This window comes from Pseudophryne corroboree, chromosome 4 (assembly GCF_028390025.1).
Source record: "Pseudophryne corroboree isolate aPseCor3 chromosome 4, aPseCor3.hap2, whole genome shotgun sequence".
Lineage (NCBI taxonomy): Eukaryota > Metazoa > Chordata > Amphibia > Anura > Myobatrachidae > Pseudophryne > Pseudophryne corroboree.
Genome location: NC_086447.1, coordinates 327,389,219 through 327,407,262, shown reverse-complemented (window position 1 = coordinate 327,407,262; position 18,044 = coordinate 327,389,219). Strand labels below are relative to the sequence as shown.

The window sequence follows — 18,044 nt, the reverse complement described above, 5'->3', positions numbered from 1 at the left end:
AGTTTCACGCCTATTCTTTTCTGGACCATAATCCTTTTTATTTATATGTATTGTTTCAGGCCGTGTTGTGAATGTTAGCAGTATGTTGGGTCGCATGGCAAACCCCGCTCGTTCCCCTTACTGTATTACCAAGTTTGGGGTGGAAGCGTTCTCTGATTGTTTGCGCTATGAGATGCACTCGCAGGGCGTGAAGGTCAGTGTAGTTGAACCTGGAAATTTCATCGCCGCCACCAGCTTGTACAGTCCAGAAAGAATAAAAGCTATTGGAGATAGAATGTGGGCTGAATTGCCGGAAATTGTGAAGAAGGATTATGGAAGGGAGTACTTTGATGAAAAAATTGCCAGGATGAACACATACTGCAATAGCGGGTCAACGGATACATCGCCTGTTGTTGATGCCATCACCCATGCTCTGACTGCTGCAACGCCATACACTCGCTATCACCCCATGGATTACTACTGGTGGCTCAGGATGCAATGCATGACACACCTGCCTGGTGCCATATCTGATAAAATTTATATCCATTAGGGATCATGTCTTGATTGACAATGTAATCCATACTTGCCTACCTGACCCTCTCCATGAGGGAGGAAATGCTCTGTTCCTGGACTTTCCTGGTAATGTATGATTGCCATCACCTGTGGTGAAACACCTTTCTTATCAATTAACTAGCTCACCACAGGTGATGGCAATCATACATTACCAGGAGAGTCCAGGAACAGAGCATTTTCTCCCTCATGGAGAGGGTCAGGTAGGCAAGTATGATGTAATCAAAATAACTACATTTTACAACAGACCAACCAGAATGCTGTATTTTATGACATGTCATGTGTCTTTTGTTCTGGTAGCAAGTCTCTAAGTTTTTAAATATGTAGCTCCCATATATAGTATAGTATGACTGTTACCACTGTGAAACTCAATATTTTATTTTTTTACTACACCCTCAAATATTTACTAAAGCTCAATTTGATATTTACTATGGTAGTCTGCATTGAGCAACGGACTGTTTTTCAAAGTAATCGCTAGTTTTATCACCAAAGGAAAAAGTAAGATCATACACCCTTTTACGCACGTCCCTGATAGATAGATTATATATATATATATATATATATATATATATATATATATACAGGTTGAGTATCCCATATCCAAATATTCCGAAATACGGAATATTCCGAAATACGGAATTTTTTGAGTGAGACTGAGATAATGAAAACTTTGTTTTCTGATGGCTCAATGTACACAAACTTTGTTTAATGCACAAAGTTATTACAAATATTGTATTAAATGACCTTCAGGCTGTGTGTATGAAGTGTATATGAAACATAAATGAATTGTGTAAATGTAGACACACTTTGTTTAATGCACAAATTTATAAAAAATATTGGCTAAAACTACCTTCAGGCTGTGTGTATAAGGTGTATATGAAACATAAATGCATTCTGTGCTTAGACTTAGGTCCCATCGCCATGATATCTCATTATGGTAGGCAATTATTCCAAACTACGGAAAAATCCGATATCCAAAATACGTCTGGTCCCAAGCATTTTGGATAAGGGATACTCAACCTGTATCACATTATTCTTTTTTGGGTGTAGCTTTATCAAAAGTAACAGAGCTTTTGTCAGTCTGCCTGTATAGAAGGAAATCTACCTCATTTATATTGTTTGTTTGATGACTTAAGGCCCATACACACTTGACGATGCACACATCATTAACGACCGTCGTTAACGACTTCCCTTGAACTTCCCTTGAACAGCTGAGCAAACGACATAAGCATACACACTACCAACGACCAAAGACGAAAGACCAAAGACCATAGACCATTCATCGTTGAAGCATCCAAGCTGAACAGTTTATTAAAATAATGAGCTGGGAACAGGGCTGGTGAACAGTGGCTTGGTCGTTGGTCTTTCACACCATACACATTCAACGACGTCTCTGGTCGGTAACGACCATAGTGGAAATTGAGCATACATGCTCCACAGATAAGCGAGGGTCGTTAACGTCCCGCGGGGCCGCGCATCGGTGGTCGTCGGATGCATACACGCTTGACGATATAATGAGCGACGTCGTTGATGAGGGCTGAAATGAACGACGTCGTTCATTTTATCGTCAAGTGTGTATGGGCCTTTAACCAAGAGTAACATGTTTATGTATGTAGACTATATTAAGTATACAAGCAGCAATATATGCATAGCAGAAGAATCTGTATAGCAGAATATGAAGCCATCCTTCCTGGCATACAGTCTGGTAATGGCAAGAGTTGACTTTTTTTCACTTTGTACTAAAACTATTTTATTGTGACTGCAAGTTTATGGATATCCAGATGGTAGACGAGGTCAACATTCAAAAGATTGACAGCAGATGGTCGACATGGTCAAAAGGTCAACATGCAATTAATTGGCTGACAGTGAGTTAAGGTTAAAAAGGTCAATATTCAAATGGTGGACACAGAAATGGTCGACATATGGTTTTCAGGATTTTTAGGGTTATGCACTTGGGGGAAGGTTAGGATTAGAATGCGGGAGGGGACGGTTAGGTTTAGGCATTAGGGGTAGGATTTGGCTAAAATAAAAATCAAGTGTCAAATTTTTTTTGTGTTGACCATTTGAATGTCGACCTTTTAAATCTGTCAACCTATTCACTGTCGACCATCTGGTGTCGCCCTATTTATTCACTGTCTACTTTTTTATTGTTGCTCTATCAATCCACACCCATGGTGATGATAGAATATTCAAAGCTCTATATCTGGCTGCATACTAATTCATTACTAACTTAGTGCCACAACCTGTACCATGCTAGTTTTTATTTTCTGTGTATGTGTTAACGTTAGGACAGTGGTTCCCAAACTGGGTGTCGCAAGGCTCTTGCCTCTGGGTGCCAAATTGGCCAAGTTGGCCAAATCAAATTATTTATGGTCAGAGTGATAGGCAAAAACAGTGCTGGTGGCTGCCAATCATAAAACATGAACAATCAGAACCACAACTCTGTACTGTAGGTGACAGGTGTGCACAATTTACTTCATGTCATATTTTTCCCCCCAAAATTTATCAATATAAAACTTTTGGCTTAGGGGTGCCATAAAAAAAAGCTGATACTTTAGTGCGCCGAGATTCAATAATGTATGGGAACCACTGCATTAGGGGATGATTTGCTATCCTGCTTTTTTTTTAAATAAATAGCAGGTTTTCAGGTGCTTTCCTTTGCAAACCAATTGTTTTAATAACAGGTAAACCACACAACAATGCGCATGATTTAAAACCGCCATCGCAAACCGTTCATACTGCATTGCTCTCCATACCGCAAAATCATATTTCTCTCAGGTGAGGTAACTTAAACTGCATTTTGGGGGTAATTCTGAGTTGATCGCAGCAGGAACTTTGTTAGCAGTTGGGCAAAGCCATGTGCACTGCAGGGGAGGCAGATATAACATGTGCAAAGAGTTAGATTTGGGTGTGGTGTGTTCAATCTGCAATCTAAATTGCAGTGTAAAAATAAAGCAGCCAGTATTTACCCTGCACAGAAACAAAATAACCCACCCAAATCTAACTCTCTCTGCAAATGTTATATCTGCCCCCCCCCCCCCCCCCCCCCCCCTGCAGTGCACATGGTTTTGCCCAACTGCTAAAAAAATTTCCTGCTGCGATCAACTTGGAATTACCCCCTTTGTTAGCTACCTACTTAATAGTCAGGCAGCTAATCAGGAGCAGTCACTTTCAGTCAATCAAAGAGAGCCTATAGATAGCTCTGAATATATAGTAATATAATATATTACTAGTATCTTTGAAGTATGGCTAAATAATCACTTTTTGTTTTTATAACGCATTTAATTTCTGTGTATCTCTTAGAAGATGATGTTGGATGTGTGTAGGGAGGCCAATCCCGGGATTGGGATCGGCGGGATCCCGGGATTTGGGCCCAAAAATGCCGGGATTTGAATCCCGGGATTGGAGCATCCAATCCCGGGATTCACGGGATTACACTGCGCATGTGCGGGAGGGAGTGTGTGTAAATTATACTACTTACACTTCGGCGGGCGGCAGCCATAGACGAACGCTGAACGCGGCGGCACTTCAAATGTGGCGTCGGCCGCCAGCCAATCAGAGCTGGCGGACCGGCAGCCAATCAGGGAAGGTGCCGCGGCAGCCAATCAGGAGCGACTGCTGCGGCCGCTTCCCTGATTGGCTGCTGGTCCGCCAGCTCTGGTTGGCTGGCAGCCGGCGCTTCATTTGAAATGCCGCCGCGTTCAGTGTGTCCATGGCTGGCGCCCACCTAATAGTAAGTGGTACTTACACCCACCCTCCCTCCCACGCCGCTACCAACCCTCCCCGCTACCTACTGTACACCCTCCCGCCCAGCTACCTACACCCTCCCGCCCAGCTACCTACACCCTCCTGCACTGCTACCTACACCCTCCCTCCCTTCCCCGCCGCTACCTACTCCCTCCCGCACCGCTACCTACCCTCCAGCGCTGCTCCCTACACCCTTCTTCACTGATCCCTACGGGAATCCCGGGATTGATCGTTTTTCAATCCCGAATCCCGGGATTAAAAAAAAAACGGCCTGGGATTGGCCTCCCTAGATGTGTGTCTTATTCTTATTTTTTTTTTAAATAAGGCCATATTTGTACATGTCACAAAATTAAAATGTTCTAGCATACATCATATTGTTTGGTCTGATTGAAAAAAAGCATCTGGGTTTATGTTTACTGAAGTAGGGCAAAAAAGTCCCTTGTGCATCTTTCAGAAGCAATTAATAGCATGGCAGCACAGCACAGTGAATAGCATTGTTGACTCACAGCACTGCAACCATACATTAGGTTCCTACCAGAGCCCTCACTATATAGGGTTTATATTGTTTCCCTCTGTTTGTGGGTATTTTGCCACAGTCTAAAAACTATTCTGATAGGCTGCTGATAAAACTAACCCTTGTCTGTGTGGTAGAGAATGGTGCAGGGACAAATGTAAATCTATATAATAAATCAGCTGCTAATAGAAATTTTGTCACCACATTGGCACGTCAGATCCAATGTGCATGGTTACCGATGAGTTTAATTACACATTAACAAAAACTTCCACACACTGTGAACAGGAAGCTCTACTCTGGCAGTTGCCTACTGCTGGCAGTGAGCTGGGTATTGGTGACAGCCACCAAAGGCACTGCTCGAGGACTGGTGAACATTTCCTAGTACACTGCAGTGGGTGATCCCAGTGCACCTGACAGAGGAGAATACATACTATTTACTGGTGGGTGGGATGTCGACTGTCAAGATCCTGACAGCAGCATTCAGGCCGCCAGAATGCCGGCATCGGGGCGAGTGCTAAGAGTCCCCTTGCATGCTCACTGTTCTTGCAACGCTGCGGGCTTGCTGTACTCGCCATGCTGCAGGCTCTATTCTCACTCTATGGGAGTCGTGGACACCCGCGAGTGGGAATAGCCCCTGTGTGCAGGGATTGCACCCCGAGACAGGGAGGAGTTCCCGGCATGTACTGTAGCTGCAGTCCCAGACTGGATTCCTACGGAATTTGCCCAGAGACGTCACCAGCACTTATAGCAGTCCCACATAACAGCCAGCACATACAGGCCATGCGTGCCCCGGCACCAGGGCCGTCCAGGAGAGGCAGGTGTAGACAAGTGAGGGTAGGAGGGCCCCTACCCTGGAGGTGAAATGGCCCATGGATAATGGTTATAAATTATGAAGATCTCACATACTGAAAGTTCCAAACAGCAGAATGGCAGAAGTAAATATATTTGTCTGTGATAATGTCATACATAGAGACCTGCTACAGCCAGTGTGAGAAGCTCTGCTAAACTAATTCAAGAAAAGAAGAGTGCCAGAGACAACAGTGAGAAAGAAAGGCTACATTTATACGGGATCCGGTCTGAAGATCGACAGTATCTAGGTCGACCACTATAGGTCGACAGTCACTAGGTCGACATGGATGGAAGGTCGACAGGGTTTCTAGGTCGACATGTGCTAGGTCGACAGGTCTAAAGGTCGACATGAGTTTTTCACATTTTTTTTCTTTTTTTGAATTTTTTCATACTTAACGATCCACGTGGACTACGATTGGAACGGTAAAGTGTGCCGAGCGAAGCGGTAGCGGAGCGAAGGCACCATGCCCGAAGCATGGCGAGCGAAGCGAGCCATGCGAGGGGACGCGGTGCACTAAATTGGGATCCCGGTCACTCTACGAAGAAAACGACACCGAATTTTTTTTTTTTTTACTCATGTCGACCTTTAGACCTGTCGACCTAGCACATGTCGACCTAGAAACCCTGTCGACCTATAGTGGTCGACCTAAACATTGTCGACCTAGATACTGTCGATTTGATGAACCACACCCATTTATACGTGCACGTTAGTAAATTTTATACAGTATGTAGTTCTATGACATTTTGAAAAAGCATTGTATCCCTAAAACCATAAGTCCCATCATTCGGGATGAATATCCCAAAAATATTTAGGTTAGATATGTTTACACTAGAAAAAAATGCTAAGAGGGGACATGATTAATATCTTCAAATACATCAAGGCACAATATAAGGAACTTTCAGGCGACTTATTTATCGAGACATCTGTACACAGGACACGTGGTCAATAGAGGAGAGGAAGTTTAACACCAACCGTAGGGAGGGCTGCTTCACAATGCGGGCAGTAAGATTATGGAATTCACTGCCAGAGAAAGTTGTAATGTTTGACTCAATTGAGGTGTTTAAGAAAGGATTAGACAACTTTCTCTGACGTCCTAGTGGATGCTGGGAACTCCGTAAGGACCATGGGGAATAGCGGCTCCGCAGGAGTCTGGGCAGCTTTTTGACTACCTGGTGTGCACTGGCTCCTCCCACTATGACCCTCCTCCAAGCCTCAGTTAGATTTTTGTGCCCGGCCGAGCTGGATGCACACTAGGGGCTCTCCTGAGCTCTTAGAAAGAAAGTATAATTTAGGTTTTTTATTTTACAGTGAGACCTGCTGGCAACAGGCTCACTGCAACGAGGGACTAAGGGGAGAAGAAGCGAACCTACCTGCTTGCAGCTATCTTGGGCTTCTTAGGCTACTGGACACCATTAGCTCCAGAGTGATCGACCGCATGGAACTGGCCTTGGTGTTCGGTTCCGGAGCCGCGCCGCCGTCCCCCTTACAGAGCCAGAAGCAAGAAGAAGTCCGGAAAATCGGCGGCATGAAGACTTCTGTCTTCACCAAGGTAGCGCACAGCACTGCAGCTGTGCGCCATTGCTCCTCATACACACTTCACACTCCGGTCACTGAGGGTGCAGGGCGCTGGGGGGGGGGGGGGCGCCCTGAGCAGCAATAAAAACACCTTGGCTGGCAAAACAATCACAATATATAGCCCCAGAGGCTATATATGTGATAATTACCCCTGCCAGAATCCTTAAAAAAGCGGGAGAAAAGTCAGCGAAAAAGGGGCGGAGCTATCTCCCTCAGCACACTGGCGCCATTTCTCCCTCACAGTTCCGCTGGAAGGAAGCTCCCTGGCTCTCCCCTGCAGTCAACACTACAGAAAATGGTAAAAAAGAGAGGGGGGGCACTAAATTTAGGCGCAGTAAATATTATAGCAGCTATAGGGGACATAATTCAGTTAGTCCCTGCATTATATAGCGCTCTGGTGTGTGCTGGCATACTCTCTCTCTGTCTCCCCAAAGGGCTTATGTGGGGTCCTGTCCTCTGTTAGAGCATTCCCGGTGTGTGTGCGGTGTGTCGGTACGGCTGTGTCGACATGTTTGATGAGGAAAATTATGTGGAGGCGGAGCAGATGCCTATAGAAGTGATGTCACCCCCTGCGGGGCAGACACCTGAGTGGATGGTTTTATGGAAGGAATTACGTGCAAGTGTCGACTCCTTACACAAAAAATTTGACGACATGCCAAATGCGGGACAGCCGGCTTCTCAGCTCGTGCCTGCCCAGGTGTCTCAAAGGCCATCAGGGGCTCTAAAACGCCCGCTACCTCAGATGGCAGACGCAGATGTCGACACTGATACCAGTGTCGACGACGATGAGTCTAATCTAATGTCCACTAGGGCCATTCGTTGCATGATTGAGGCAATGAAGGAGGTATTACACATTTCGGATATAAACCCAGGTACCACTAAAAAGGGTATTATGTTTGGGGAGAAAAAACTACCCGTAGTTTTTCCCCCATCTGAAGAATTAAATGAAGTGTGTGAAGAAGCGTGGGCTTTCCCCGATTAAAAGATTGGTAATCCCTAAAACATTAGTAATGGCGTTCCCTTTCCCGCCAGAGGATAGGGCACGTTGGGAAACACCTCCTAGGGTGGATAAAGCGCTCACACGTTTGTCTAAAAAGGTGGCACTTCCGTCTCCGGATACGGCTGCCCTAAAGGAGCCTGCGGATAGAAAGCAGGTGGCGATCCTGAAGTCTGTATATACACACTCAGGCATTATACTTAGACCAGCTATTGCGTCAGCATGGATGTGCAGTGCTGCCGCTGCATGGTCAGATTCCCTGTCAGAAAATATTGACACCCTAGACAGGGACACTATTCTCCTAACCATAGAGCATATAAAAGACTCAGTCTTATACATGAGAGATGCACAGAGGGAGATCTGCCGGCTGGCATCTAAAATAAGTGCATTGTCCATTTCTGCTAGGAGAGGCTTATGGACTCGGCAGTGGATAGGGGATGCAGATTCCAAAAGGCACATGGAAGTTTTGCCTTATAAGGGTGAGGAGTTATTCGGGGATGGTCTCTCGGACCTAGTTTCCACAGCGACAGCTGGGAAGTCAGCATTTTTACCCCAGGTTCCCTCACAGCCTAAAAAAGCGCCGTTTTATCAAGTACAGTCCTTTCGGACCCAGAGAAACAGGCGAGGAAAAGGCGGGTCCTTTCTGTCCAGAGGCAGAGGTAGGGGAAAAAGGCTGCAACAAACAGCAGGTTCCCAGGAGCAAAAGTCCTCCCCCGCTTCTTCCAAGTCCGCCGCATGACGGTGGGGCTCCACAGGCGGAGCCAGGTACGGTGGGGGGCCGCCTCAAAAATTTCAGCGATCAGTGGGCTCGCTCACAGGTGGATCCCTGGATCTTGCAAGTAGTATCTCAGGGGTAGAAACTGGAATTCGAGGCGTCTCCCCCTCGCCGTTTCCTCAAATCTGCCTTGCCAACAACTCCCTCAGGCAGGGAGGCTGTGCTAGAGGCAATTCACAAGCTGTATTCCCAGCAGGTGATAGTCAAGGTGCCCCTACTTCAACAAGGACGGGGTTACTATTCCACACTGTTTGTGGTACCGAAACCGGACGGTTCGGTGAGACCCATTTTAAATTTGAAATCCTTGAACACATACATAAAAAAGTTCAAGTTCAAGATGGAATCGCTCAGGGCGGTTATTGCAAGCCTGGACGAGGGGGATTACATGGTATCCCTGGACATCAAGGATGCTTACCTGCATGTCCCCATTTATCATCCTCACCAGGAGTACCTCAGATTTGCGGTACAAAATTGCCATTACCAATTCCAGACGCTGCCGTTTGGACTGTCCACGGCACCGAGGGTGTTTACCAAGGTAATGGCGGAAATGATGATACTCCTTCGAAAAAAGGGAGTTTTAATTATCCCGTACTTGGACGATCTCCTAATAAAGGCGAGATCCAGGGAGCAGTTGTTGGTAGGAGTAGCACTATCTCAGGAGGTGCTACACCAGCACGGTTGGATTCTGAATATTCCAAAGTCACAGCTGGTTCCGACGACACGTCTACTGTTCCTGGGAATGATTTTGGACACAGTCCAGAAAAAAGTGTTTCTCCCGGAGGAGAAAGCCAAGGAGCTGTCACCTCTAGTCAGAGACCTCCTGAAACCAAAACAGGTGTCGGTGCATCACTGCACGCGAGTCCTGGGAAAGATGGTGGCTTCTTACGAAGCAATTCCTTTCGGCAGGTTCCATGCCAGAATCTTTCAGTGGGACCTGTTGGACCAATGGTCCGTATCGCATCTTCAGATGCATCGGCTAATAACCCTGTCTCCAAGAACCAGGGTGTCTCTGCTGTGGTGGCTGCAGAGTGCTCATCTCCTAGAGGGCCGCAGATTCGGCATACAGGACTGGGTCCTGGTGACCACGGATGCCAGCCTTCGAGGCTGGGGGGCAGTCACACAGGGAAGAAACTTCCAAGGCCTATGGTCGAGTCAGGAGACTTCCTTATACATAAATATTCTAGAACTAAGGGCCATTTACAATGCCCTAAGTCAGGCAAAACCCCTGCTTCTACACCAGCCGGTATTGATCCAGTCAGACAACATCACGGCGGTCGCCCATATAAACCGACAGGGCGGCACAAGAAGCAGGACGGCAATGGCAGAAGCCACAAGGATTCTCCGATGGGCGGAAAATCACGTGCTAGCACTGTCAGCAGTGTTCATTCCGGGAGTGGACAACTTGGAAGCAGACTTCCTCAGCAGGCACGACCTCCACCCGGGAGAGTGGGGACTTCATCCAGAAGTCTTCACACTGATTGTAAATCGTTGGGAACGGCCACAGGTGGACATGATGGCGTCCCGCCTAAACAAAAAACTGGAGAGATATTGCGCCAGGTCAAGGGACACTCAGGCGATAGCGGTGGACGCTCTAGTGACACCGTGGGTGTACCAGTCAGTTTATGTGTTCCCTCCTCTGCCTCTCATACCAAAGGTACTGAGAATAATAAGAAAACGAGGAGTAAGGACAATACTCGTGGTTCCGGATTGGCCAAGAAGAGCTTGGTACCCGGAACTTCAAGAGATGATCTCAGAGGACCTATGGCCTCTGCCGCTCAGACAGGACCTGCTGCAGCAGGGGCCCTGTCTGTTCCAAGACTTACCGCGGCTGCGTTTGACGGCATGGCGGTTGAACGCCGGATCCTAAAGGAAAAGGGCATTCCGGAGGATGTCATTCCTACGCTGATTAAAGCCAGGAAAGATGTAACGGTAAAACATTATAACCGCATATGGCGGAAATATGTTGCTTGGTGTGAGGCCAATAAGGCCCCAACAGAGGAATTTCAGCTGGGTCGATTTCTGCACTTCCTACAGGCAGGAGTGACTATGGGCCTAAAATTAGGCTCCATTAAGGTACAGATATCGGCTCTGTTGATTTTCTTCCAAAAAGAACTAGCTTCACTACCTGAAGTTCAGACATTTGTAAAAGGAGTGCTGCATATTCAGCCCCCCTTTGTGCCTCCAGTGGCACCCTGGGATCTCAACGTGGTGTTGAATTTCCTAAAATCACATTGGTTTGAGCCACTAAAGACCGTGGATCTAAAATATCTCACGTGGAAAGTGGTCATGTTATTGGCCTTAGCTTCGGCCAGGCGTGTATCAGAATTGGCGGCTTTGTCATTTAAAAGCCCTTATCTGATTTTCCATATGGATAGGGCAGAATTGAGGACTCGTCCCCAGTCTCTCCCTAAGGTGGTATCTGCTTTTCACTTGAACCAACCTATTGTAGTGCCTGCGGCTACTAGCGACTTGGAGGATTCCAAGTTACTGGACGTAGTCAGGGCCTTGAAAATTTATGTTTCCAGGACGTCTGGAGTCAGGAAAGCTGACTCGCTATTTATCCTGTATGCACCCAACAAACTGGGTGCTCCTGCTTCTAAGCAGACTATTGCTCGCTGGATTTGTAGCACAATTCAGCTGGCGCATTCTGCGGCTGGACTGCCGCATCCTAAATCAGTAAAAGCCCATTCTACAAGGAAGGTGGGCTCATCTTGGGCGGCTGCCCGAGGGGTCTCGGCTTTACAACTTTGCCGAGCTGCTACTTGGTCAGGGGCAAACACGTTTGCAAAATTCTACAAATTTGATACCCTGGCTGAGGAGGACCTTGAGTTCTCTCATTCGGTGCTGCAGAGTCATCCGCACTCTCCCGCCCGTTTGGGAGCTTTGGTATAATCCCCATGGTCCTTACGGAGTTCCCAGCATCCACTAGGACGTCAGAGAAAATAAGAATTTACTCACCGGTAATTCTATTTCTCGTAGTCCGTAGTGGATGCTGGGCGCCCGTCCCAAGTGCGGATTGTCTGGAATACTTGTACATAGTTGTTGTTCACTAAAGGGTTATTGTTATGAGCCATCTGTTGAGAGGCTCAGTTAAAATTTCATACTGTTAACTGGATATGGTATCACGAGTTATACGGTGTGATTGGTGTGGCTGGTATGAGTCTTACCCGGGATTCAAAATCCTTCCTTATTGTGTCAGCTCTTCCGGGCACAGTATCCTAACTGAGGCTTGGAGGAGGGTCATAGTGGGAGGAGCCAGTGCACACCAGGTAGTCTAAAAGCTTTCTTTTAGTTGTGCCCAGACTCCCGCGGAGCCGCTATTCCCCATGGTCCTTACGGAGTTCCCAGCATCCACTACGGACTACGAGAAATATAATTACCGGTGAGTAAATTCTTATTTTTTAGCCGAAAATAGCATCCAAGGATATAATCTGTAAAAAAGACGTAATACAGTATATAGCTCTATAGGTTGAACTCGATTGACAATTGTCTTTTCTCTTACGTCCTAGAGGATACTGGGGTCCACGTTAGTACCATGGGGTATAGACGGGTCCACTAGGAGCCATGGGCACTTTAAGAAATTGATAGTGTGGGCTGGCTCCTCCCTCTATGCCCCTCCTACCAGACTCATTTTAGAAAATGTGCCGGGAGGAGCCGGTCACGCTTGGGAAGCTCCTGAGGAGTTTTCTGCATTTATTTTCAATTTATTGTTTTCAGGCAGGTCTGGTTGGCACCAGACTACCTGCTTCGTGGGACTTAGGGGGGGAACAGCCCAACCTCCCTAGGGTTAATGTTCCCCGCTGACAGGACACTGAGCTCCTGAGGGTCCTATTCGCAAGCCCCACCACGGCGAGCTTACAGACCAGCAGCACGCCGCCACCCCTGACAGAGCCTGAAGAGTGGAGAGTAAGTAGCTGACGTCCCGGTTAGCGGGTTGCCGGCGGTAATGGTGGCACAAGGGTAGGAGCGCAGCGCTGCATACACGCTGCATGCACACTGCATGCACGCTGCACAAGAGGCTTCAGGCACACTGAAACCGCTGTGAGGGACGAGCTGAAGCCACTTCTATTACCCACACTGACACTGCACTACAGGGGTTTTAACCCATTGTAGACTACATTGTTCACCTCAGCCAGTAAAAAAAAAAAACGGAAAGACTGCGCACCATTAAGGGGACGGGGCTTCACTATGAACGGATCCAGCAGCTCACCAGCGCCATTTTCCCTATGCAGCTTGTCTCAGGCAGACTGGCAGGGAAGTGCAGCTCACCCACAAGGACTCCAGAGCACCTCAGCGGCACCAGGGGGTCATAGCAAAGGGGGAGGAGCAATATATTGGTGTACTAAATCCTACTTAGTTTGCGACCCAGCTAAACTTGCACTTTAGCTATAGGGCCGCTGTGTGGCTGGCTCCATTTTACTGCATCTCCCTAGAAGGGCTCTGTGTGGGTTAACTGTGTTTCTCTAACGTCCTAGAGGATGCTGGGAACTCCGTAAGGACCATGGGGGAATAGACGGGCTCTGCAGGAGACATGGGCACTTTAAGAAAGACTTTGGATTCTGGGTGTGCACTGGCTCCTCCCTCTATGCCCTTCCTCCAGACCTCAGTTTTACACTGTGCCCCAGAGGAAGATGGGTGCACTGCAGGGAGCTCTCCTGAGTTCCCTGCTAAGAAAGCATTTTTGTTAGGATTTTTTCTTATTATCAGGGAGCACTGCTGGCATCGAGGGACTGAGGAGAGAGGCGCAGACCTACTTAAATGATAGGCCCTGCTTCTCGGCTACTGGACACCATTAGCTCCAAATGGAGTGGAACACAGGTTCGTCCTGGGCGTTCATCACAGAGCCGCGCCGCCGTTCTCCTCACAGAGCCGGAAGAAACGAAGAAAGAAGACGTCTAAGGCGGCAGAAGCCTTCGGGTGCTTCACTGAGGTAACGCACATCACGGCAGCTGTGCGCCATTGCTCCATTACACCTCACACACTCTGGTCACTGTAAGGGTGCAGGGCGCAGGGGGGGCGCCCTGGGCAGCAATAAACACCTCTCCTATGGCAAAATAACCTATATACATGTACAGGTGGGCACTGTACATGTATATGAAAGAGCCCCCGCCATATTTTCCAACTTTGAGCGGGACAGAAGCCCGCCGCCGAGGGGGCAGGGCTTCTCCCTCAGCACTCACCAGCGCCATTTTTTCTTCACAGCACCGCTGAGAGGAAGCTCCCCGGACTCTCCCCTGCTTGACACACGGTGACAGAAGGGTTTTAAAGTAGAGGGGGGGCACATAATTGGCAAATATATATACTGCAGCGCTACTGGGTAAACATTCTGTGTTTTTCTCCTGGGTCATATAGCGCTGGGGTGTGTGCTGACATACTCTCTCTCTGTCTCTCCAAAGGGCCTAAGGATGGATCCTGTCTTCAGAAAAGAGATTCCCTGTGTGTGTGGGAGTGTGTCGGTACGCGTGTGTCGACATGTTTGACGATGAAGGCTCGCCTAAGGAGGAGGGGGAGTGCATGAATGTCGGGTCGCAGTCGGCACCGCAGACACCAGACTGGGTGGATATGTGGAATGTCTTGAATGCTAATGTAAATTTATTGCATAAGAGATTAGACAAGACTGAGGCTAGGGATCAGTCAGGTTGTCAGATCCCAGTGGCATCGGGACCTTCTGGGTCTCAGAAACGCACATTATCCCAGATCACTGACACAGATACCGACACAGATTCAGATTCTAGTGTCGACTATGAGGATGCAAAATTACAGCCAAAAGTGGCTAAAGGTATTCGTTGCATGATTGTTGCGATTAAAGAGGTTTTGCATATCACTGAGGAACCCCCTGTCCCAGACACGAGGGTGCACATGTATAAAGAGAAAAAACCTGAGGTCACTTTTCCATCCTCATTTGAGCTAAGCGAATTGTGCGAAAAGGCTTGGGAATCTCCAGACAGGAGATTACAAGTTCCCAAAAGGATTCTTATGGCGTATCCCTTCCCACAAAAGGATAGGATACGATGGGAATCTTCGCCTAAAGTAGACAAGGCGTTGACACGCTTATCCAAGAAGGTGGCACTGCCTTCCCAGGATACGGCTACCCTCAAAGATCCTGCTGATCGTAAGCAGGAAATTACCATGAAGTAAATTTACACACATTCCGGTACTATTGTTAGACCGGCAATGGCATCGGCCTGGTTTTGTAGTGCTGTCGTAGCATGGACTGATTCCTTATCTAATGAGATTGATGCCCTAGATAAGGATACCATTCTAATGACCCTAGCGCATATCAAGGATGCTGCATTATATATGAGGGATGCACAAAGAGACATTTGTTTACTGAGCTCCAGAATAAATGCTATGTCTGTTTCTGCTAGGCGACTCTTGTGGACCCGACAGTGGACGGGGGATGTCGACTCAAAGCGGCATATGGAGTCGTTGCCGTACAAGGGGGAGGAGTTGTTTGGAGAAGGCCTCTCGGACCTGGTCTCTACTGCTACAGCTGGTAAATCAAATTTTTTACCTTATGTTCCCCCGCAACATACTAAGAAGGCGCCTCATTATCAAATGCAGTCCTTTCGTTCAAATAAAAGCAAGAAGGTACAGGGATCGTCCTTTCTTACCAGAGGTAAAGGCAAGGGAAAAAAGCTGCACACAGCTAGTTCCCAGGACCAGAAGTCCTCCCCTCTGTCTGCAAAATCCACCGCATGATGCTGGGGCTCCCCTGGGGGAGTCGGCTCAGGTGGGGGCACGTCTTCGAGTTTTCAGCCACGTCTGGGTTCGCTCACAGGTGGATCCCTGGGCAATAGAGATTGTTTCTCAGGGATACAGGCTGGAATTCAAAGAGATGCCTACTCGCCGGTTTTTCAAATCGGCTCTGCCGGCTTCTCCGTCAGAGAGGGAGATGGTGTTATCTGCAATTCAAAAATTGTATCTTCAGCAGGTGATAGTCAGGGTTCCTCTTCTCCAGCAAGGAAAGGGGTGTTACTCAACCCTGTTTGTGGTCCCGAAACCGGACGGTTCGGTCAGACCCATTTTGAATCTAAAATCCCTGAACCTGTACTTAAAAAAGTTCAAGTTCAAGATGGAATCGCTCAGAGCGGTCATCGCCAGCCTGGAGGGGGGGGATTGGATGGTTTCCCTGGACATAAAGGATGCATACCTTCTTGTTCCGATTTTTCCTCCTCACCAGGCGTTCCTGAGATTTGCGGTACAGGACTGTCATTACCAATTTCAGACGTTGCCGTTTGGGCTTTCCACGGCCCTGAGAATTTTCACCAAGATAATGGCGGAAATGATGGCGCTCCTGCGCAAGCAGGGTGTCACAATTATCCCATACTACGATCTCCTCATAAAGGCAAGATCCCGAGAGAAGTTACTGAATAGCGTGTCACTGTCTGTGAGAACGTTGCAGCAGCACGGCTGGATTCTCAATATTCCGAAGTCCCAGCTGGTTCCTACAATGCGTCTGACCTTTTTGGGCCTGATTCTGGACACAGAACAGAAAAAGGGTTTTCTTCCGATGGAAAAGGCTCAGTAGCTCATGACTCTGGTCAAGGACCTGTTGAAGCCAAAAAAGGTTTCAGTGCATCACTGTACTCGAGTCCTGGGGAAGATGGTGGCATCTTACGAGGCCATTCCCTTCGGCAGGTTCCATGCGAGGACTTTTCAATGGGACAGACTGGACAAGTGGTCCGGGTCTCATCTACAGATGTATCAAAAGATCACCTTGTCTCCCAGAGCCAGGGTGTCTCTCCTGTGGTGGCTACACAGTGCTCACCTCTTAGAGGGTCGCAGGTTCGGCATTCAGGACTGGATCCTGGTGACCACGGACGCAAGCCTCCGAGGATGGGGTGCAGTTACTCTGGGAAGAAATTTTCAAGGTCTCTGGTCAAGTCTAGAGACTTGTCTCCACATCAATGTCCTGGAGTTGAGGGCCATATACAACGCCCTACGTCAAGTGGAGGCATTACTTCGGGACAAACCTGTTCTGGTTCAGTCGGACAGTGTCACGGCAGTGGCTCATGTAAACGGCCAAGGCGGCACAAGGAGCAGAGTGGCCATGACAGAGGCCACCAGTATTCTTCGCTGGGCGGAAGGTCATGTAAGCGCACTGTCAGCAGTGTTCATCCCGGGGGTGGACAACTGGGAAGCGGACTTCCTCAGCAGACACGACCTGCATCCGGGAGAGTGGGGACTTCATCAGGAAGTCTTCGCACAGATCGCGGGTCGGTGGGGACTGCCTCAGATAGACATGATGGCGTCCCGGCTCAACAAGAAGCTAAAGAGGTATTGCGCCAGGTCATGAGACCCTCAGGCGGTAGCATTAGACGCTTTGGTGACACCATGGGTGTTCAGATCGGTCTATGTGTTCCCTCCTCTACCTCTCATACCCAAGGTGTTGAGAATAATAAGACAAAGAAGGGTGAAAACAATCCTCATTGTTCCAGATTGGCCACGAAGGACTTGGTATCCGGATCTGCAAGAGTTGCTCACAGAAGATCTGTGGCCTCTTCCTCTAAGGCAGGACCTGCTGCAGCAGGGGCCCTGTCTGTTCCAAGACTTACCGCGGCTGCGTTTGTCGGCATGGTGGTTGAACGCCGGATCCTAGCAGAAAAAGGTATTCCGGAGGAAGCCATTCCTACCCTAATCAAGGCTAGGAAGGACGTGACATTGAAACATTATCACCGTATATGGCGAAAATATGTTTCTTGGTATGAGGCCAGGTCTGCTCCTACGGAGGAGTTTCATTTGGGCCGTCTCCTTCACTTCCTTCAAACTGGAGTGAATTTGGGCCTAAAATTAGGGTCCATAAAGGTTCAAATTTCGGCCTTATCCATTTTCTTTCAAAAAGAATTGGCTTCTCTTCCTGAAGTACAGACATTTGTGAAGGGAGTGCTGCATATTCAGCCTCCTTTTGTACCTCCGGTGGCGCCTTGGGATCTTAACGTGGTGTTAAGTTTCCTTAAGTCACATTGGTTTGAACCACTCAAAACGGTGGAGTTAAAATATCTCACTTGAAGGTGGTCATGTTGCTAGCCTTGGC

The 18,044-nt window shown here is 48.0% G+C and overlaps 1 protein-coding gene across 4 annotated transcripts in view; it reads left to right on the top strand.

Moving 5' to 3' along the window:
- The window catches only part of BDH1 (3-hydroxybutyrate dehydrogenase 1), a 64,043-nt gene extending 63,386 nt beyond the window's left edge, over positions 1-657 (top strand). For all 4 annotated transcript variants that reach the window (XM_063916400.1, XM_063916403.1, XM_063916402.1 and 1 more), the window contains exon 7: positions 60-657. In XM_063916400.1, the coding sequence (XP_063772470.1) occupies positions 60-529 (470 nt within the window). In that variant the 3' untranslated portion in view covers positions 530-657. The remainder of the gene's footprint in view (positions 1-59) is intronic.
- Positions 658-18,044: the final 17,387 nt, after the last annotated feature.